This window comes from Megalops cyprinoides, chromosome 14 (genome assembly GCF_013368585.1).
Source record: "Megalops cyprinoides isolate fMegCyp1 chromosome 14, fMegCyp1.pri, whole genome shotgun sequence".
Taxonomy (NCBI): Eukaryota; Metazoa; Chordata; class Actinopteri; order Elopiformes; family Megalopidae; genus Megalops; species Megalops cyprinoides.
The window spans coordinates 13,942,013-13,965,291 of record NC_050596.1 but is presented as its reverse complement, the minus strand read 5'-3'; the positions used below and the strand labels follow the sequence as shown (position 1 = coordinate 13,965,291).

At 43.5% G+C, this 23,279-nt stretch overlaps 2 protein-coding genes and 1 non-coding gene across 3 annotated transcripts; all 3 read right to left on the bottom strand.

The window, feature by feature from the left end:
- Positions 1-3,156: 3,156 nt before the first annotated feature.
- On the bottom strand, positions 3,157-5,730 carry LOC118789265 (high choriolytic enzyme 2-like). Its single transcript, XM_036545608.1, has 8 exons — positions 5,658-5,730; positions 5,479-5,530; positions 5,319-5,387; positions 4,564-4,716; positions 4,238-4,355; positions 3,589-3,767; positions 3,412-3,493; positions 3,157-3,298 (listed from the first exon to the last, which is right to left on the bottom strand). The coding sequence occupies exons 1-8, from the start codon at positions 5,721-5,723 to the stop codon at positions 3,157-3,159; spliced, it is 861 nt and encodes a 286-aa protein (XP_036401501.1). The 5' UTR covers positions 5,724-5,730.
- A 656-nt stretch (positions 5,731-6,386) lies between these two features.
- trnak-uuu lies at positions 6,387-6,459 on the bottom strand. The gene has a single exon. It is a non-coding gene; the product is annotated as a tRNA-Lys (tRNA).
- A 2,927-nt stretch (positions 6,460-9,386) lies between these two features.
- atg9a (ATG9 autophagy related 9 homolog A (S. cerevisiae)) lies at positions 9,387-21,531 on the bottom strand. Its single transcript, XM_036545598.1, has 16 exons — positions 21,417-21,531; positions 20,968-21,031; positions 19,690-19,838; positions 18,647-18,690; positions 18,208-18,272; positions 17,849-17,998; positions 17,597-17,738; positions 16,418-17,166; positions 15,643-15,796; positions 14,973-15,152; positions 14,490-14,720; positions 13,897-14,135; positions 13,338-13,455; positions 13,012-13,216; positions 12,424-12,569; positions 9,387-11,911 (listed from the first exon to the last, which is right to left on the bottom strand). Exons 3-16 carry the CDS (start codon positions 19,790-19,792, stop codon positions 11,903-11,905), a joined length of 2,535 nt encoding a protein of 844 aa, XP_036401491.1. The 5' UTR covers positions 19,793-19,838; positions 20,968-21,031; positions 21,417-21,531; the 3' UTR covers positions 9,387-11,902.
- Between the last annotated feature and the right edge of the window lie 1,748 nt (positions 21,532-23,279).

The window sequence follows — 23,279 nt, the reverse complement described above, 5'->3', positions numbered from 1 at the left end:
GGTGAAAAAAGCAAGAAATTAAATTTCTTGTCCACTGAATGCACCTTATCCTCTGGTGCTGCTTTGGCCAGTAATGGTTCCTTTTCCAGCTTGGCATTAGCGCATTTGATTAGCACATGATTATAAGATTAGTTTTTCAAAAGTATATTTGACAAGGGAAATCCTGTCTTATGTGCAAATACAAGTGGATAAGTTGGCCTGTAAATGAATGCACCAAATTGCATTTTGGGTAGTACTTTACAGAATATTCCTTGCAATTTCATTATAAAGGTGTCTAGTACAGCACTGTCACTCATCACTAGTCACCACCTGCTGTAATTCTGTTACTCGCAGTCCTGTGCTGCAGTATAGCCTGTGATCGGGGAGCACTGCCACCGGGGTGTTGACACTGATTGTGTAATCATACACTGTACCTGGACTCCAAGGAATTCCATTTCCCATATTTGCGGAGAGACCTCAGGAAATTCAATTTTTTTTATTAAGTAAGCGCTGGTCTAATTTTACTAAGTTCCAGTTTGATATGATTTACCTGTGACTGATTACACAAGACTGTGTGAAACCAGATCCAGTCTACATAGCGCTGTCACTTTCGGATTTTTTTTCCTCTGTTAATGATTTATTTCCTAATCCAGTACACAGCAGTCATGTAAAGCCCCTTGAGGAGCCAAGGCATATGACACGTTCGGCTGATATGATGGGATATCGCCAGAAGTGGTTGCTTGAGAATAGAACCTGGCTCTATTTGAGTTGTCTTTCGCCTTTGTACATGTATGGCCCAGGTGAGTGCCATGCCCAATGCTCCCCTGCTTCACCGTCACTAGACTGTTCCTGCTAGTTCACAGACTTGTGTAATCAGTCATAGACTGCTAATCGGCATTCACTGGGCTTCACAAGTATTTCTTGGAACGTTTCCGTAACGCTCAGGTTGGAGCACAATACACTCATGTTCTTCTGTATTGCTGTTTTATGGATGGAGTCCACAGTGCTTTCCCAGACAGGCGGGTGTATGTTTGGTACCACACGGTGAAGGGATGTTTGTCTGTCTGCTGTGCGTTCCCCAGAACTACTTTTGTACATATGTGTAATTGCAATTTGTTTTTTTTCTTTCAGGATCACCGTCTGCGATTTCATACAGAAAATCAGACAGATAAAGGAATGTCTCTTTTTTACTTACTGCAGTTTTTGTATATCACTGTGTCGAAGAGCAGTGCTGATCTTTTTTTAATGATATAAATTATTTTTTTAAGCTGTAAAACGTTTGCTAAGCTGATTTTTGTATTGCCGTAGTAGTCACTTATGGTGTGTCACCTGAATGTGTTTGAAAGAAGTGCAACTTTTTATAGGTTTTTCCTAAGCGTTTCTCCATATGTTCTGTAAATACTCACAGTTGTTAATATTGTTACATGTTTTACAGGCATCTGTAAACATTGTAAAAATTTTGCACTGGAGGCGAAGATGAATAGTCACTGTTAGACACACGGTGGTGAACGTAGTACTGTTTATTTTATGTCTTTTTTAAATGTCAGCTTTTCTACAAAATTAATAAATATTTTAATGCCATCTGACCAGAAGACATGACTTTTGATTTGGAAAGCAAACTGTATTTTGCTGGTGAATAGCATGAAATTTCATTCTGAATAAGCAAACAGATGAGGTGTGACTACATGTGTGTCCATTTTTATCCCCTAAAGCCAGTGCCTTAGCGTACCTATACTGTTACTGTACTGCAGCTACTGCAGAGTGCTGTGCGTAAAGCACAGGACGAGTTTGGCCCCAGGGCAAGTGCTGCCGCTAGTTCTGCTGTCTGAAAAACAGGTCTAAGTCAGTGGGAGAGGCTGAGACTACAGTGCCTGCCTGTAAATAGTTCCCACATGTTTAGCATCCAGCTAACAACCAATATCTTTACAGTTGTGTTCATGTCCCGGACCTGTGAGCCCTCCTGCACCGACAGCTAGAAATGAGCACATTATTTTCACATGAGCACATTATCCTCACCTGTGACTAGAGTCACTCCAGTCCTTTGTGCTTAAGTTGTCTGTAGTGTTAAGCTGAGAATCGAGTTGACTGTTCAGTGGAGAGTGGCTGATTCGAAAGGACCATGTCATTCTCTATCAAGTGAGGAAGCGGCTTGACGCGGCACATGGTCTCGCATCATTCCCTGTACCGTCGCTAGCGCTAGCTAAATGACAGGGATGTAATGTAGCACATTCCTGACATCATGGAGACGTTAACACAAGCCTACCGTGGAGCCACGGTCGTGGCTGCCTCAGTCTCGGCCTACACCCTGTGATTGGGATAAACTACCAGTGCTCTGACGGTCAGATACAAGGGTGTGGTTACCTGACACAGCAGTATGCTTATTTTGCTGGTGTGTTGGACATGTTTTCATTGGTAAGCAGTTTGCCATGCGCAGAAACCATTTGCACAGTTTCAATGTACAAAGGGCCCAGCCACAGACATATGATGGTAAGTTTACACTCCTGTATTTCTGTAAAAAATTTGTGAAGGCTGTGGCAAGACTACTGTTACATTCCACTGAACAGTGTGACAAAATGAATAAATATGAAAGAACTTTTTGTTTTCAGTTTATGCAGCAGTGTGGTGTGGTAATGAAGCAAGTGAAGGTAGTGAAATTACTGCTGGAGTGGTCTTTCGTTCAAATATGTGTGGGAGTCAGCAGGGTCATGAGAAGCAACACCAGACAAAGTGAATTCAGCTCTAAGGTGGAATCTTTATTGACTGAAGTCATGATTTCACATTATTCTTGTGAGTGGTCTGGTTTCCTGCTGCCTTAGAGGGGCTGGCAAGTGTGACCCTGGCAGGGCTCTGGGCTGTCCAACTCACACGCCTGTGAGGAAACAGTGGAATGAGACTTTAACGAGTGTTTCAATGTAAGGTTCAGCAAACTTGGAGACTGCTGGGGTAAAACATAAACAACGCTGGTATTACATTACATTATAAGCATTGTGTTGTACTGCTCCAGCACCATCCTTGTACACTGAGAAACAAGTTCATAATTTTTTGCAATTAGGACTCTTTAAAATGGCAAAGCGGGACTATTTATACAGGTGCCTCACTCTAACGTGCCAACCTGATTCCCTGGCTATGAAGTAGAAGGTGAGATTAGTTTTGCTTTGATTAGCATTTTTAAGATTGTCACAAGCAGCACTTACGGCACTTGTAGCGTTTATTAATTTTGCGCTTGTCCATGTCGCTAGGGCCAAATATCTGTCCCATCTTGGCATTGGGGTTCCTCTTCGGGACAATAGTTGGCTCACCATCTTCAGAGTAGGCAAACCTGCATTTACATGCAAAAGGATGATACGTGTTCTGGTCAGTGTATAATTCAACAGTAATAAAATGCTGTTTTATATAACAATTTTGAAAACCCAGCCCCAAGTCTCTACGTACTTCCCAAAGTGCATGATGGAGCTGTAGTCATAAGGGCTGTCCATGTTGTTCGCTTTGTACTTTCCAAAGTTCCTCACGCGATCTGCGGGGAGTCAGAGAGCAGGACTTCAGTCAGTTCTGTCACCAGTGCTTCTGCATCTGAGACCGTGGAGCCCAGGAGCGTGAGGACTGTCTTACCTTTCCAGATGTTGGCCCACAGGATGGTGACATACTTGTCCCGGTCGGCACGGGACTGCTCGTGTAGGAAGCCGAGGGCATGCATGAGCTCGTGGGACACGACCCCCGACGTCATGCAGTTGGGCGGCTCTAAGGAGAGGAGCTGCCCGCCCCCGTGAGCCCCCAGGTACGACCAACATCTGTGCCGCAGCACACACAGACACACATGTACACGGCGTGCACAGGGTAAATTGTAGTCAGAAATATTGCTCGCACAGCAAACAACAGAGTCATCAGAGCATGTGCAAAGCTGAATTTGAAAACAGATTTTCGGAGCAGAAATGTAACATAATGACTTTGCTTTACACTTAAAATGCATAAAACGAGGGCAGCAGTGTAGCGAAGTGGTAAGGAGCAAGGCTCATAACAGAAATGTTGCTGGTTCATCTCCCTACTACACCACTACAGTTCTACCCTTGGTTGGTTGCCTCAATAAATATCCAGCTGTATAAATGTAAAAAACTAACTTATGTAAGTTGCTCTGGATAAGAGTGTCTGCTTAATGACAATGATGTAATGTAATAAAGGATGTTACACTGCATTTGGTTTGAACTTAGAACTGTCCTGTCCTTTATTACTGTGGTTTAAGGCAATGAGATAGGCAGCTCACCCAGACTTGGGCTGAATGTCGATGTAGTCCCTCTGGTGAGTCCAGGGGACGAAGCGTATACAGGTGCCATTCTCAATGGCCTCCATCCCGCTCTGGATGTTGATCCTGTCCATGTCATCTGCAGGTACAGGATATCACACCACTGAGGCGCTAAAGGTCCACCTACATCAATGTGTCGGCAGTCAGACTATCACTCAATTACCTGTGTGTTGATATAGGTAATGCCTTTCACCAAGGCTATCATGTACAACTGTTGTACAATGTACAACAATGTAAATGTAAATGTAAAGTACAATGTAAAGTGATGTAATATGATATAGGCTTACCGTATGACGGGGACAGGAGGTAGGGAACATACACATATCCGTCCACAGACATGGGCCACAGGCAGGTCCGTGCAAAGCAGCTCTTCAGACCCCTCCTGTTGGTGACGGCGATGTCGCCCTCCCTGAAACTGGTGCCCTCGATGACGGGGTCAGCTGCAGTGTGCAAATTCGCATACACGGAGTGAGTCAACATGTATGATTCATCCATTCTGCTGAGTTTCATCCGATATGCTGAGTCCCTCACTACCTTCAAGAAACATCTGAAGACACGGCTCTTCGTGCTCACCTGATCACCTGAAACACTACCACCCAAAGCTCTTTCTTATATCTTAAAACTTTGTTTCAACTTCGTTGAAAAAATTCAAATCCATGGTTTCATGCACTCATATCACTGCCAGCTATCTTGTACCTTATCTGGCAAACTATTGAAACTTGGCCTCGCAGCGCTTCTAATATTGTTGACTCTTTATATGGCTTTTTGCTTGTAAGTCTCCTCGCTTGTAAGTCGCTTTAGATAAAAGCTTCTGCAAAATGACTACCTTTGTCTTATAACCCTAAGGCTGCTCAAGATGTCTGACACCTGATGCATTTTAAAATAATAATAATAATAATAATAGAACAAATATTAGCGTGCGCTTTTTGGAACATAAAACATGATAAAACTGAACACGTGCCTGCCTGCATCAGCCCAAAATCTCTCTAAGGCACCTTTTTCATATAATAAACCATATCGTGTATTTCAGTTGCGTCCTTACTTTGGTATTCATTGGCCTCCATGATCTTGTCCATTGCTGTCATCTCGTTTTGCAACAGGATCTCATTAGCTAAAGAATAAATAAATATATGAGCATCCATCCCACCACTGGCATCGACAGTGTGGAAGTTTAACGTATAATGTGCACAGGTTTTACTGACCTGAAAGTCCTCTTCGAAACCGTTTGCTGCTCTCGTTGATACCAGAGGAATTCTACGGAGAAGCCACACATATTCAAAGTCAGCGATTTCAATCATGAACAAAATATTGTTTTAAAAAAATCTTGCAGCAAAGTAACAAAACTATGCATCGAGCCGTAGCGACGTCGCTCTGTGTTTACCTGGACTGGCAGGGCCCAGGTGACAGTGGCCATGCCCAGGAGAAGGGGGATCGCTACGTGGTCCATTGCACAGCTCCGGGTTTGCTTGTTCTGTTCTGACCCGGGCCAGGCAGCCGGCATTTATATCCCGTCTCCGCTCAGCAACAGCCCTGACTAAACGGTCATCAGCGGTCACAAGACCTGCTGAACATCAACTCAGCATTAGACAGGGATCTCTCCAACAGTCAGAGATTATCCCTGTCAGTAAGTGCAAAGTTGACTGACGCCATAAGTAACAGCCTCTCCTGCCGGCTGTACCTCCTAATGACATCAAGTGGCTGCGAGGTAAGCGAACAGATTGCAGCCTATGGTTGTTTGACGTGTTTATCATGCTGTTTATCAACTGTAATTATCTGATTTTCATGTGCTATAAATGGGCCTTATCTCTTTAACCTGTATTCTGTGAAATTAAGATTGCACCCTTTCTAATAATCAATGTGTAGTAACGCAGGCGTTGTGGTTGTCCATGTAAAAACACATTTGCTCGTAAAATGCTATAAATATGTGAGGACATGGTAATCATAGCCATATGAGAGGTAAGCAGACAGTGAAGCTACAATTTGCTCTTAATACTAATTTTTGTTCAACACACAATTATTACCTCTCCTCATTTATGATTTGTACGTGACGCCGTTACTAGCATGATTGTTTTCTACACGGTTTGATTGTTTGCCTGTGAACAAAACAAGCCGCCCGAACAGGGACTTGAACCCTGGACCCTCAGATTAAAAGTCTGATGCTCTACCGACTGAGCTATCCGGGCTCTTAAAGACAATCGGAAGTGTCGCTTCCTTCACTGGAACAGTAGTGAAGTATATTGCTCCCCTGCGGTTCCCTACAGACACGTAGCTTTTCTCTGCCCACATGCATTTGGCCATGTGGATGAGCTTTCAGTTTGAGAAAACACCACGCAGGAGTGAAGTGCACATCAGGCAGACGTAATTTATGTTCTCGCAACTACTGTCATTGCTACTAGTAATTTAAGACTGACGTGTAGAGCAAGGTACGTGCAAAGGGAAACACTCCCGTAGTCCGCAAAGTTGCGTAGGCTGACACTCGCGTAAAGTATCATTCGCTTGTGCTATGTATCCACTGGTGACGCAAAACTTCACTCAAAGACCCTCAGTAGATGAGTTATGGGAGGGTCATCACTTTGCATTTTCATTGTAAGCGCTGAGTTTCATCGCAGTTAATTCGATTTATTTCTTCTGGTAGAGTAGCCATGTAACTGTGAAACGCCCAATCTTGCCAGAGATTATTATGATGATATTGTGGTTAGCGGGGGCTTCCGAGAAAGGCAATAAGCTTGAACATCGGAGCTTTCCCCTTTTTACACATTTCACTGGTCTGGGAGTGTTGTTAGCCTGGTCTGACACTGTTGCTTACTTACATAAAATAAGTACATGTATGTTCTATTGTGATGTAAATTGCTTTGGATAAGCACGTCTGCTACATGCATTTCAGGTAATGCAATTTAAAATAAATGATCAAGTTTTGTTTCTTCTGTTTGGTTTTTTGTAAGAAGTGTTAGCTAGCTTTATCACAACAAAGGAACCTATGCTGAAATACACTGCATACATGTTATCTGTAGATTGTGGGGACACTGGAACTTTCCCATCTCTCTCCGCCTGTCATCAAGATCCCCCACCTGCCCCTCACCTCCAAAGTCCATGTTCTGAAATTAGGCCTGGAAATGCCACACCATTAGTGAAACCAAGTAAGCATCCACTACAAATTAAATTGCGTGGTCACAAAAGATGCATATGTTGGATAATTAAAACCAATAATTAAAACCTCCAGCAGTACATTTGCCCTGTTTGCCCTACCTAGTTTGCAAGTATAGCCATCAAAGTTGTGAAAAAATTGCAAACATAAGAATATAGCAGTTTATAGTTTTCTGTAAGTATGATGTGGGAGAGAAAGTTCAGAAATAACGAAAAGGGAGTGCTTATACAGGGATACAGAACAGGGTGTCACAACAAATCAGTCTCCTCAGATGCCTCCAAAGAGCAAACTGCTTTTTGTGAAATAATCAAAAGTAGCGTGGCTCATATGTTTTAGAATCTGATATAGCTAATGATTCCATAATGTTTTCCCCTGTTAAAATAAAATTCCTTTTATATTACTTCTATTAATGAAGAAATATGAGTGTACCATTAAAGTATGGAACGTCAGACTATGGACCGTTACGAGTCCATCTACTGGTGCAGGCAAGTCATTGCATGCACCTCCTTGAAATGCTTTTGCGACATATACTGTAGTTTAATCCTGACTTTCATCTGATAAACCTGGAATTCTAGAATTGCCAGCAAAGCCAGCTTTTTATTTATCCAAAGACTGAAAAACAAAATGCTTTAGAAAATCTCTTCTATTTGTACCATTAGATATCTAAGAATGAAAAGGTGCTTTGCACGAGGCTAGAAGTAGTTTTCCTGCTGCCAAGTTGTTAATTCAGCCAAAAGATCTAAACTCACTTTTCTACAGTTCAATACAACTACTTGTGCCCTGACACAAAGAGAGCAGTTATTTTACTGTGGGGAAAAAAGATGAATTGTATGTATATGTATATGTATTGTACAGAATTTATTCTACATGTTGGAAGGGATATGTGTCATTTTTTTCTAAGAGACAGGCATTTTTACAGACAGAGAAGAGCAAAATGTTTTTCATTTTGTGAAGGAATGAAATGTGATGAATAGGATTAAATGTTTTGTACACTGTTTAGAAGGCTACATTGTGGTATATGTTGTGAGGATGTTAACATCTTTTGAACAGTGTAGATAAGATGAAAGGCTTCATGTTGTAAAGGAGACAAAGTTATGGTGAGGCACATTGTGCCAACAAGGAAGGGGACACTGACATTGTAAACACGGAGGAGATGTGTATTGTAACTTTGCAAAGAAAATTACATGCGCAAATGTAGAAAGAAGGCATGTTTATATCGTTATGGACACAAATTATGTGTCGTGAAGCTGATAACTGTCTTGTGCATTTATGAAGGATTTTTTATTTAGAATATGAAGACAGAAGAGGACAATTACTGTGTACATTATGAGGGGGAAGCAGGCCATAAAATAAATAGTGAGGAAACATAATCATAATAAACCATATTGTATTTATAGATGTCAGTCTCTGGAAACCTTCCTCATTGTGAAAATGTGTTTGCCTGTCCCAAGGTCAAAGTCTCAAATCTGTAGATTCAGAGGGGGATAACGAAAGATGCTTGTTGAATGCACAAGTCTAGTACACCTGTCTGACAGGTAAGTGTGGATTAAAGCACTTTTGTGCTTTAGGAACATTGTAATATTTTCAGGACAAACTAAGAGATACAATTAAGACTCCTGCACTTTCTGTAAAATTTCAAGACTGTGGAGTAATGTATGAGTTCTATTTTAAAGCTCAGAACAGGAAGAAGCAATGTATTCCACTAAAGTATACTTGAAGATGAAATACCGTTGACTTATAAACTTGTCTTTTTTTTGGTCATATTTACGAAAATTAGGACACATCTTTGTTGACAAAGCTGCACAAGCATGTGTTAACATTTTAGAAAGAAAAAACAATAAAACATTAACTTATTAAATACATTTTATTAATGGATTTACAACTGTACAAAATATATAATATACAGAACTTCAGTCTATAAAACGAAAACGGAAACCTATATGCACAGTCCTACTGATAGTCACACTGAGTCGTCGTAGAGATTGTGCCTTAGTATCAGGCAAACGGTATGCAATCATGTACTACCATGACGGGCTAAATGACAAAGATCATGCATTTACTTGGGCAACATTCTACACTACACACTGAGAAGTTCATTTCAACACAGAACACGTCTGTGAGGCAAATTAGACTGTACAGAGAAAAAATATTTTACAGCTCTTTACATTCAGATTCCAAATTGCTTTTTTCATCAAGATTAGAAGGTAATCACACTCCCAAACCCCATCCTGTGAAAACACCCAGTTATGTTTGCGCTGTAAATTCTTCAAAGCTTCCCAAGTTCTCAAAATGGAGAATGTGTTTTTCTCTACAGAAAACCTGCACTCCTCCGTGACTGGTCCACAGGTATTGACTGTGGAATCCAACCAATCAGAGGAGAGGGTGCACTGCTGAGTGAACGTGACACCACAAACAGTTAAACCTATTAATTCTGAAGCAATCCAATACAGTCACATCTGTGCTTGTTTCCTAACAAAATTACATGGCAACTAGACTCCTAAACCGCCTCAAATCTGAAGTCTCTGATGGCGCACCCCTTGGTACAAAAAGTTATTAAAATGCAACACCAAAACCACTCAGAAGGTTAGAAATCAACAACCAAAAATAATTTCATTCATAATAGATATCCTTTGGATTTTTAAAGTGATGTAAAGTGCATTCTCTTTTAAATGTGTGCAAACAGTAAGATAGACAGGAACATGCAAATTAAGTGCACAGGGTTTTACTTAGAAACATTAGATTGGGAAGTTTCACCGTGCCTTGTTGGCTCACATTCTGACAGAAACAGCACTTCTCCGGGAAATGGGGCTTTTTCAAATGCCGCTTTCTTACAGTAGGTTTCATATGGCACTTTCCAAATCAGTGCAGGTCACCTATTAAGGTATGTACTCAACTCCAATGGGAGAGTATCTTAAACTGAAGCATTTTGATCTCAAACATTGTTTTTCCTGTTTGGACGGGATTACAATTACTTGTAATTGTTAAAATGATTAAGTGTAACTCCAAATAATCATATTTGGAGCATGAATTATGAATTTCACCTGTGTAATGCCATATTCCCAGATGGCTTTCCTATTAAAGAGTAAATAAAATCATTAGAGAGCTATTGTGATTGCTGTCATTATTAATCATATTAATTCCCTTTTTAAAAAGCATACTGCAAGTTAGACACAGCAGCAGTCTGCTGAAATAGCAATAATACAGGCTACTGAAATCTATACATGAACTGTGCCTGCTGACAAGCTGATGAGACAATCATCACAACTATTGTTCTGAATTCTTACAGTAATGTGATTATGAAATGTTGTTTTCCTGTTCCTCAACAAACATCTGTTCATTTCTTGATGTAATGTGATTGTTATTATTATCACCATTATTAGTTGTTATTAATTATTCCAATGAGAAAAAGCACAATTAAAATGAAGTCTGATTAAAATGTGGTTTACAAAGACTATAACCAGTTTTATGGTAAAGACACGTATTGCTCCCAGCTCCAGGTTGGCAAAATACACTCTGACTCTGCCTAACCACATCTTGCTTTCTCTGTGAATTTGAGTAGCAAATTTAAGCAAGTCCTTCGCTTTCACAAATTACAGAATATATTTCATTGGTTTCAGCAACTGCCTAACTCATGTGCAAGTATAAAGAAGTAATACTTGAAAAAAATTGTTACTCAAATGTGAGGACCAAGTTTGAATATGGGTGGAACTATGTAATTTCTTATTCCTACAATAACAGATCTTTGAACATATGATTCAAACAGGTGGCACTGAACCAAAATGGATGCATTATTGGTGGGCTTTAGTGGTCTGGTGGGGTGATGGATCTTAGCAGTCATCCAATGAAAGGAAAGGAGATACATGCACCTATTTCCTATGGCTGGTATCACAGTACTCTCAGGGCAGTCCAGCTCTTAGCTAAAGCTGACTTCATGTGGTCTGCTTGTGTTAGCTCCAAGCCTTTATTTCCGTGTTTCAGTGTTGATTTTTTTGCCGATTTTGTAGCCAGTTGTCGGTATTGGGGGATCCAGTGTTTTCGAGGCAATTCCTACCTTCTCTGTAGGTATGGAAGAGCCCACCAGTGTGAATGGAGCCACATCTCCTCTCTCTGCCATTGCATCTCTCCCATTGTCAGTGGTTGTGATTGTGGATAAATGTGAGCTTTCACAGGTGTCATGTATTATATTGACATTGACTTCCTGTTCCTGTTTGGCATGTTCATGCTGTCTTTTGATTATAGGCATATCCGTTAATCTGTACAGTGCCTATAATTTCATCTGCTTCTCCAATATAATGAAAAAAGAGGATTTTCAATGCCTCGTATGAGATGCAAGAAAGAATGCCAAGCGACACTTCTTGGGTTTCAGTACAAGCGGTTTAAAATGAGTTTGTGTTGTCAGTTGCAAACGATGGAATGTCAGTCTGTAACATACAGTAGCAGAAAATCCCTTCTTAAATAGTGATGCTTGCTGTCTTTGTCAGTTATGTCACCTGTAAGGACAGAGATAAAGACAAAATTTCAAGATATGAGGTAGATTAAATCATCTACAGGTAAGTCTGCTGTATGGTTACTTAAACAGTAGATCTCTTTTCTTCTGTATTCTCCTGTTATGTGCAGTCTGTACTGTGTTGATGCTGTATGCACAGTCTGTACTGTATGAATGGTATATGCACAGTCTGTACTGTGTGGATGCTGTATGCACAGTCTCTACTGTATGAATGGTGTATGTGCAGTCTGTACTGTGTAGATGCTGTATGCGCAGTCTGTACTGTGTGGATGCTCTATGTGCAGTCTGTACTGTGTGGATGCTGTATTCGCAGTCTGTACTGTGTGGATGCTGTATGCACAGTCTGTACTGTGTGAATGCTCTATGCGCAGTCTGTACTGTGTCAGTCTGTACTGTGTGGATGCTGTATGCACAGTCTGTACTGTGTGAATGCTCTATGCGCAGTCTGTACTGTGTCAGTCTGTACTGTGTGGATGCCGTATCCGCAGTCTGTACCTTGTGTATGTGTGGTGGCAGCTCGTCCTCAGAGCCTTCCTCTGGAACCGGGTCGTGGTGCCGGACTGCTTGGGCCTCCTCAGCCCAGCCACCCATGGGGAGCCGGGAAGACCTTGGGGCGGCTCGGGATGCCCCACCAACCAAGTCTGGGGGTGGCACAAACACCATGTCACAAAAACACGGTACCCGGACACACTGAGGCCCTGGAGATTTGGTCGGCAGTAAAACATTGTGGTAAAGAGCAGGCTTCATAACCGAAAAGTTGCCGGTTCAATTCCCCGCTAGGGCCCTACCATTGGGCACGGTACTTAACCCACAGTTCCTTTGGTAAAAATATCCAGCTGTGTAAATGGATACCATTTAAAAACTGTAATCTATGTAAGTTACAGTGAGTATATACAGCGCTGTTCAGGATGTGATACAGTGCTCAACAATGAGGCAGTGCCAGGGCTTGAGAGCTGCAGTGATGTGCTCTTACAGCTGTTTCTTCCACCAATGCTTTATTACTTTATAAAAGATTGGCATTAGATATATAGATATATTTCCCTGTATAACTCTCCTTTCTCTCTTTCACCGTACAGCGTGTACCTGCTGTTCCTCCATAGCGACGCTGTGAGCTCGTCTGCAGCGGCGCCCCCTCCTGGTGAGGCGCGGCTGCGCAGGGGAAGGTGTTGGAACGTGGCAGGTTGCGGGGGAGCTCGCCGTCATCCGGAACACTTTCACTGCTCTCGTCGCTGTCCTGCCTGTGCCACGTGTGACGGGACAGCTCCCCCCGGGACTGCTGCTTATGGAGCTGACAGACAGAAATGCAAGCGTTCAGAGAAAATGAATCCACAACACATTGTGCTGCGCCTCTCATCTCCCCTGTGGGATTCGCACAGTAGAGCAGAAGCATGTGGGCGTAAGGCCTTTACCTCGTGCAGGTACAGGGCATGGATGCTCATTTCTGTGGAGGCGTACTCTGACAGGACCATGCTGGTCAGCTGACCCTCCCATGCACTGCTGCCTGAGCTGGCTGTGCGGGCGTCAGCTCTGAGAAAGAGACAGAGAGACAAAGGAGAAGAAAGATGGAGGGGGGACAGAGAGAGAGAGAGAGAGAGGAAGAGAGGGAGGGAGGGAGAGAGAGAGGAAGAGAGTGAGGGAAGGGGGGGAGAGAGAGACGAAGAGAGTGAGGGAGGGAGAGACAGACAGTGACAAAGGAAAAGAGAGAGTGAGAGAGAGGAAGAGAGAGTGAGAGAGAGAGAGAGAGAGAGAGAGACAAAAGAAAAGAGCGGGAGACAGAGAGAGGAAGAGAGAGGGAGGGAGGGGGAGAGAGAGAAAGAGAGAGAAAAAAAAAGAAAGAGAGAGACAGAGACCAGAGAAAAAGACAGAGAAAACAAGTGTCAGATATTCCCGTAGAGGAGTGACGAAGCTGGTGGGTGTTGACATGCTGGGGTGTTCCTGGAGGTGGGGTGAACGTAAGGGTGCCCTTACCCTGAGCCTGCCATGGCCCTGGCCCCCGCGAGGGCCGCGCTGTCGTTGCGGGACAGGCGGGCAGAGACGTAGCTGCCGCGCAGGTGCTGGCTGGTGCTGAGAGGGGACAGAGACCGCAGGGCCGACGCACCGTCGCTCACACCCACTCCTGACACGTGATTGGTGGAGCTCTCCCGCGCCAAATGGAGGGATGCCAGGGAGGGAGGCCCCAGCAGGAGGTTAGCGATCAGACTGTGAGGCTGAAACACAGGCATAAGAGGTGTTCAAAAGACACTAACCATAGGACTGCTCAGGACTACAGGAAGGAACTCCTGTCTACTGACATTACATACATTACATTCCATACCTAGGCAACTCTGGGTTAAGGACCTTGCCCGAGGGTACAACAGCAGTGCCCCAGTGGGGAATCTTTTGGTTGCAGATCCTGCACCTTTCCACTACGCCACACTGCTACCACATTCTGACATCTGGGATCAGGACCAAATGATGCCTTGAATTGGCAGTGTTTGACTCTAAAAGTGTTTAACTCTTTAACTAAATGCAACATGAAAATATATATTTCAACAAAATTAAGAAGCAATTCAGATTCTCACCTCGGACTCTGACTGGATGGAGTTGAAAATGTGGTTTTCAGCCAGGACTCCCTGCTGCCCCCCGGTGGCCTCCCGGTGCACCTTCTCCTTCAGCTGGCTGATGAAGTGCGTGCTCTCGCGGGGCGGCTGCCACTGTGGGTTCGTGATGGCAAAGTGCATGAGGGACAGCTCCGTCTTCCCGTCCTCCGCCTGCTGGTAGATGGACGCCTCCGTCTTCCCTGCTGACATCCACTGCCAAAGCAAAAGCACAAAATAAAACAGTAAAAAACCTACCAGGCAATAAGGATTGAGCATGTCACTACATTACATTACATTACATGAATTTAGCAGATGCTCTTATCCAGAGAGACTTCCAGCACAGTGTGTAGTGTATCCATTCAAATTAGATGATGAAAATTGACTCAAGACCAGATTACAGAAACAAGGCGATACGGTAGAATTATCTGCAGTGCTTGCTCCGCCCCCCTCCCCCCTCCGTCTCACCGCGGGGTGGCCGTGCTGACGGACGTCCATCTGGGCGAAGGAGCAGGTGTCCCCCACCCCCACCACCTCCACGGTGAAGTTGCGGAAGAAGTCGATGATCTCCAGGGACTTACGGCGGAGGCAGAAGATGAGGATGAAGGGCGTGATCACAGGGCTCAGCAGCTCCTCCAGGATGAACACCTGCACAGGTGAGGCGGAGTGTGGCTAAGACAGCCCTGGCAGGGTGCTCTCATATAATATAATACATATCATACAATGCAATCTGATATACTAAACACTCAACAATGTAATACTGCTCAAAAGGCACATTTGACGTGCAGGACGGTTAGGAATACAGTATATCGGTGTACAATCACATGTAGGTAGCTGCTGACACCCTCAGAGTCTATGACCTGCACTGTTCCTGTGCAATTTAAGTAACCTAAATGAACACAGGAAAATTTAATTCATGCATAAAGAAATGGTGTGAGAGCTCAAGAGGTGGTGAGGACATTCCTGTAATTTATTTCTAACATCTTTATCATTTAGGAAAAATATTCTTGGTGCACAACTATAGTAGATATCTAAAACTTTCTAAAACTACTCAACAGTAGACTTTAATAGTTATAGTTTAGTTAGTTATCTAAGTCTAAAAATGTGAAGGCCATCCGGAAGCCGTCCTCTCACTCACAGCTTTGTACTGGAAGAGCTGGGAGAACTCGTCCCGGGTCTCATAGCGGTGGGCGTTCCCCTGCCAGTGGTCAGGCATGTAATGAATATGGGCCAGGATGACCTTCAGCAGCTGCTCCGGGCAGAACACCATGTGTTTGTCAGGGATGAAGGATCTGCAGCAGCAACCAGGTAAAACGTGAAACCGCAGAACTCTTACAGAACTCGCTTTATGCATCCACTAACTGTTTGAGGCATTCAAGCCAAACCTTTGGCCAATCCCTGGTCCAGATGTTAAGAGAAGTTCAAGAAAACCATTTTGTCCAGTTAAAAAGAATAATCAAGACAGGCAGGTAATGTGTGCTTTTTCTCAACTCCAGTGACGTTTTTCCAAAATGTGATACTAAGTGTTCTGACTCCATACATGTCTCCTTCATACCTTTATAAGCATGTCTCCTTTAAGCCTCTATTTGCATCTCTGCTCTGCTCATGACCCATGCCTCCCGGTGTTTAAGGGTTATGGTCAGTTCCTTTTAATTCACCTTTATTCTCAACCCTTCCCAACTCACATTATTTGCAGTTCATTCTTTTAAATTCAAATTCCTCATTATGAGCACAAAGAAAGTAAGTACGTATACTCCACATTCTACACCATCGGTGATTCCTGCCCAATCACGTGTGTCCCACACCCCATTCACCGCTCCAGTGCCGGGTCCTGCTTGCCCGGCCCTGCTTGCCCGGCCCTGCTTGCCCCGCCCTGCTTGCCCCGCCCTGCTTGCCCCGCCCTGCTCCCCCACCTGCACACGGTGATGCAGACTCCCAGCAGGGTGATGCTGGTGAGCACGTGCTCCACGGCCAGGACGTCCTCGTCGTAGATGGTGAGGGCGATGAGCACGGCCAGGATGGAGCCGGCGAAGAAGGCCACGTTCTTGGCCACCACCGTGAGCAGCGGCGACATGAAGCAGTTCATATACTTGGAGGAGGCCTTGTAGCCCTTGCTGAGGCGCGACATGAGCTCGTGGTCCAGCTCGTTGAAGTGGCGCAGGTAGCAGCGGCCGTAGAGCGACCAGCAGCGGGCGCCCAGGCTGCCCGGCTCCCGCTTGATGACCTCGGTGTAGCTGAAGAAGGCGTAGAGGACCTGCCAGATCAGGATGACGGGGCAGAGCAGCAGGTTGGCCACGCCGATCCACAGGATGCGCGAGCTCAGCTTGTCGGCCAGCTCCAGGCGGTTGCCGCCGCGCTTGTACTCCGGCTTCAGGCTCCACTCGTTCTCGAACAGCGAGCCGGGCCCCCAGAAGAAGATGAGCTCGAAATTGTACTTCAGCCCGCGGGTGTAGAAGACGACGTCGCCGAGCACGGGCACGCGGAACCGCACGGGGAGCAGCGACTTGTTCACCATGGCCACCATGTAGTTCTTGAAGCGCAGGATGCGGTGGTAGATGTCCAGCTCCGTCAGCTCCTTCTTGTGGATGCAGATCTGGTGCTCCTTCTGGATCTCCACGATGCGCGCCTGAACCTCCTGCCAGGTGAAGTATGGCAGGTCAGCCTTAGGGGAGAGACGAGAGAGAAAGGACAGTTGGCAGGAAACTCATATCAGTGTATACATTCTGATTATCCATTTCATGAATCAGTGTGTACATCTAATTTTATTTGTTGAAGATGCTGTTAACATGCTGATTGGTCCCACCTGCTAATGGCATCATTCATTTAATTGCAGGTGTGCTCACAGTGCTGGACAATCTCTAGTATGCAAGACAACAGGAGACTTCAAATTTTCTCTTTTGGCCTAATGGTCTGATCTTTTATATGCACCTTTTTTCTGAAATAAAACATGGTAAATTTTCTGTACCTTCATCTTGTGAGTCTAACATTTAACACTTTTCAATGTTAGCCTCAATATTAACTTGGCAGAGCCAGCTTTGTCACGCACACCCTTTAGAACAGAGCAGTGAGACATACAGAAGGGTGCTCCTCACCATGGACATCTTCAGCGCGCTGGTGTAGAAGGAGCGGATCTCCCAGTAGCAGCAGATGTTATAGATGAATTTGATGAGCCGGTGGAGCCAGAAGACTCCTGAGATCACCAGGATGAAAATAACCAGGACATTCCCCCGGATCCTGGGAGACAAAAAGACACATGAGGCCAAAGCCAGAGAGAGAGGAAGTGATGTAACAAACCTGACTCTGAGCAGAGCATATTCTACGGTGAGCACATGTAAAACCCATACCTGGCACTGCACACATCTACTGGCAGAAAAGCGTCTGGAAGTGTCACTTTGGAAGACTCTGTGTGGTTCACCATTTTGTTGGCAAACAGGATGTCATAGTCCACACAATTTGCCAGGAACACAGTAAAAGCGACAACAAACACCAATTGCCTACAGGGAAACAGAAAACAACTTGTTGGAAGTGTCAGATATCTTGTCACATTTAACACAGAGGGTATCCAGAACCAAAACATAGTTGCTCTGGGATGTATCCAAACATAGATCAATGAGACAGAATCACTCTAACAGTGGCTTAGTCTTCCCTGAGGGTGCACCTCACTTTGCTTAAGCTGTTTGTGTCTACATTCCAAAATACTCACACAAGTTCAAATATCTCCCCCAGCAGCATACACGTGAAGCCATTCTTCTGGTGGAGATTATAAACGTATGAAATGTTAAGGAAAGCATAAAAACACTGAACAGTACATCTGATAAAAACAGAAAATCAATGTTCAAGGCAGAGAAATACGTTTAGTATAGGCATTATTCTGCAAACACTTACTGGGTGGTTAAAGTGAATAGTTTATCAAACTTGTGCTGACTGACTTATATCTACCTCATGTATGACTCCAGCTCATTCTTGGGCTTTTAAAGAATAACATTCTCCAGCCTTTGCTGGTTTAAACATTAATCTAAAATGTTTATATTGTCAGTGTTTTGTGACTGTCACAACCAAAGTTCTACATCAATAACTATCAATAAAATAATAAGTCCAGAAGAAACAGAGCAGGATCAGTGACAACCAAACAATAAGGATATTCTCTGAAAGAAGAGGTCCAGGTTCTCTATATGGTGCCATTGGGCTGGATGGGTGGGGGAAAAGGTTATGGTTAGCAGGGATAACAGGATACATACTGTTGGTTAAAATGTTTTGAATTTCCAACGAGTCAAATTCATGAAGCAGAAATTGATTTCAGAAAGACAACAGGTCAGCATTGGGGGTAAGCATTCTACCAGTGTTGTGCTGGGGGGTCAGGCAGGGCCTGTCTGTTACATTTACTGACATTATTTGATTGGCAGACACCTTTATCCAGACAGGCTATGCAGCCGGATATTAACTGAAGCAATTCAGGTTAAGTACCCTGCTCAAGGGTACAACAGTGGTGATCCACCTGGGGATCAATCCAGCAGCCTTTGAGTTACAGGCCCTGCTCATTACCATTTCATTACTATATACCCCCTATCCAGGACAACCGACACAGTGTGCAATTTGCACATTACGCATTTGTGCAGTTGCAGGTTTATTGAAGCTAGTGAGCTTCTAAAAGTACTTAAATTCAAATTCTTTACCTAAAACAGCAGTATCACATTAGGGATCAGGGTACCTTAAGCTTCTGGTTACAAGTTAATTTGCCTATGCTATACTCCATACTGCTGATTAGAGCAGCCTGGTAGAGCCACGATGGTAATGTCCGTTCTCAGAGGAACAGACACCTCCTGCCTAGGACATTACATTACATTATTGGCATTTAGCAGACACTCTTATCCAGAGCGACTTACATCAGTTACAGTTTTTTTTTTTTACAATGTTATCCATTTATACAGCTGGTTATTTACTTAGGCAACTGTTGGTTAAGTACCTTGCCCAAGGGTACAGCGAATTGAATTGAACCGGCAACCTTTCGGTTACGAGTCCTGCTCCTTAACTATGCTACATTATGAATCCCAGTACCCTGCTGGTTGAGAGTGGGCAGCAGCACACCTCAGAGCCCTGTGTGAGCCCTCGGTAGGAGCTTACTCCTGTCTTATATAACTGAGGGGGCAGTGGGGGTGGGGGCCACAGACGAGCGTGTCTTAGTTACATTTGGATCCCTCTGGAACGTGGACCAGCAGGTTCTCCTCTCCCGGAGGGGAGTCACTGTAGGATGCCTCCAGGCGCTGGTACTCTGTGTCAAAGTGGGCCATGGCGTCGTCTACGTCCGCAGCCCCGTCACACAGCCCCGCCAACTCGCTGTGTGAGGAACATGGGTGGTGACAGTGTGCTGGGTCAACGGCAGAGAGTGAGGTGCTACGGTATGATGGCACCGTTGCACACATGGACAACAACCAGCAGAGCAAACATCCACAGTTCTGTTGTTGGTCTGTTCCTCTATGCATGCATACCATCAACTATTTATGTTTATAGTCTACACACACACACACACACACACACACACATTTTACGTTGACAAAAAAACACATCAAGAATTAAACACTGTCTTTCTGTGCCTTACTACCTCGGAAAGAACAAGCCTACACCCTTAGCGACCAAGACCTTATCATTTTGACAGTAAAAACATTCACAAATTTTGTAAGTAGAAACGGACCGTACCATAAAAACGCGATTAGTGGGTTCGGGAGCCGATACTGACATCTGTTTCTGAGAGAATTCCCAACCTTTCATTTTGGGTGGCATACAGTACTGCTGTCACTACGTTTTTTTTTTTTTTTTTTTTGAAAAACAAAAAACTCAGATACATCTTGTAGCTTAAATCTATGTATAATGTGTAAGTATTACGTCTTTAATGTGTGGTATGTCTGTTTCATGTCCTTAATGACTGAATTGCTTCCAGCAACGCTCTGTCAAAACAAAACCGCTTGCTTTCTGTGCGCATGTCTTTTCCAACCTGTACGAAGCATGGCTGCCGAGGCAAATGACGGAACGGTAGCTTGCACTGTAGTTACTTCATTGCGAAATCGACCTGGCATTCATGTGGACTTTACGCATGTAGCCGAAATAAGGACGAGACATATTTTTGTGTTGAGTTGCGATTGCTCTCTGCAGGTATAAACATAACAGCACCACGACCCAAGTATCTAAATATATTCGATCACAGACCATCACATATAATAACGAAAAACGCATAAGCACACACAGCTGCGCTCCATGGGCCAGCAATGTGAAGTAGCGGGCAGGTAATCTTGAGAGGCTGCACAGCAGAGCTACAATACGCTAACTGATAAATTATTATTATATAACAGGAAAGGGGGACAAGTGTCTTTCTCTCCCGAGCATGTTGGTAGCTACCATTCACTCTGCGAAATCAAAACAGAACGCCATGGATTTTCTAAACCTTCTATGTAATTGCTCAGCTCCTTACCTCCATTCCAAATTAAACCCTCCTCAGAACATATTTCCGTTGCTCTGATTCACATCTCCTGATTCTGTAGTAAAACAAAAATTCTATAATTATTGCCCCAAAATACATGACAGGAACACCACATCCGCGCCTTAGGTAGATCAGATAATGTGTTTCGCACTAGCCAGCTACAGCTATATGTACACAATAACATTGATATATTAATAAATGTATTATTAACATTCATGTGAATATCACAATGCTTTAAATTACTGCAGGATATACCATTTTGCGTCCCCGCTAGCTACCTAGCTAAAAAGCCAAAATAAAATCACTAATAGAGCTGATGACATTTCTTTTGTTTCACATAAACAAAACAATTACAGCTACGGTGACTGCAACTCTACCCAACAGAGGTTATACAATAATGTTGTTCATTTAGTATGTTACTGTGGCGCCTTTATTCTTACCTTGACGTTGACAAGAAAATCACATATAATATGTAATACTGGCAATTTATTTTTTCCCTTTCGTCTACCCCTTTCCAATCAGCACAATCTGGTTTCGTTTCTGAAAACACACTCAGATGGCGTCAGTCACGGTAGTGATGAACGTCGATTTCAGCCAATCACAAGCGGCAGCTTTGACGTTGGGGGGAATGAACAACCAATCAAAGCAGAGGGTCATTTTGCGGCTGTCACCTCAAAAAAACGTCCAACAAGACAGTCCAGGCAGAACTGGTCTCTTATTGCCGTGCCTTCATGATTAAATACCATGCATTACTAAGGTGTTATGAGTTCCTGGTTCAGCAACATAGCCTACTCAAGCCTGAAACCATTGTTGCCACTACCATGATAGTGTAGCATGTTCATGGCAAGTCACTAGAATGAGACAGTACCAAGCCTCAAAATTACACAAATACACAAATTCGTGTAGTCATCTGCCCAATTTTGCAAAAAAAAAAAACAGGCTTTTTGTGAAAGAAAAAAAAATAAGCCTAACGACAAACATACAGTCAACTGTATCTATTTGTAGATGAAGTGGACATCATGACATCCATCACAGATATTTAAATCCGTAACGACTGTGCATAAAGGCGAGCTTGGAGGGGTGCCAAATAATAGGGTAAGGTTAAGCAGCATTTAAGGTTACACTAGGCCAGTCAACAACTCAATAGAGCGACTGTACATTAATTCTAAAGTTGTGGTTGTGCATGAAGAGTTCACATACTTTTTATAAAGTTGGTAATGAGTTTACACAACATGGCATTACTGCTAGGTTGTACTACATCCTGTAATTCAAATAATTGTTTACTATGTCACAGAATTAATACTAAAACTGTAATAGCAAACTGTTGCACATAGCTATAGGTTACACAATCACTGTAATTAATCTTTCTCAACAAACTCTCTACGAAGTTTAATAAGAATAATTAAAGAGTAAATGCTTCATTAAGGTATTTGATCAATTTTTTACAATTACGTTTTGAATCCGTTCAGAACAGACAATTCAGCTGCTGCAAAAATCGATTTACGCGAAACGTTTTCGAAATGACTAGTCTCAGCTCCCGTAGTGGGGGCAGTGCAAACTGTAGCGAGGGACATGTGTAATGACAGTTGGTAATATTTGATTTAAAAAAGTCGTACCGATGTCTTTTGAAATTCAGAAACTAATCGTATTTAAAACATAGACTATAGTACTGTATTGGTATCTGCTCCAGATAACAACGAAAACGTCTGCCACAAGCTCAGGTAACTAGCTAAGTTAGCTAGATTTGTTCTCTGACGAAATCAGTGGCAAACTGACTAGCATGTCGCTAGCTAAAGCTAACTGACAGCACTAGACTTTCTTATGTTGGGGACAGACGCAGTTAGTGAATTAGCTACGCTAATTTTTGGATTTGACGGCCTTGTTTCTTAGGCTGTTAAAATCACGCTGTGTTTTGAGTCATTAGCTTACTACTTTAGCTTGTCATTGACTTAGTCATTTCGGGTCGTTTAAGGTGCATGTGTCTTGATACAGAGACGCAGTCTGCTTCTGACAAGGTTGTGGCAACATGTACATTACAGCTAGTTAGCTAACTGAGGGGACTGGGGTTAAAGGTGGCTTTTTGTCTACTCTGCTCGTTAACACGGAATTCAAAAATGGAGTTTGTCTCTTTATCCAACGCGCGCTAGTCGAGTAAAGTAAAGTACGGGGATAAGGGGTTATGCCTCGGTAACGGGTAATTTGGGCACGGCCTATACCAGTCATTCTAGTCAGGAATGAGTACTTTGATATCTGCCACGTTAGCGTTTTGGGTCGCTGCCTCTACCTGCTGGACACTGGTAGGC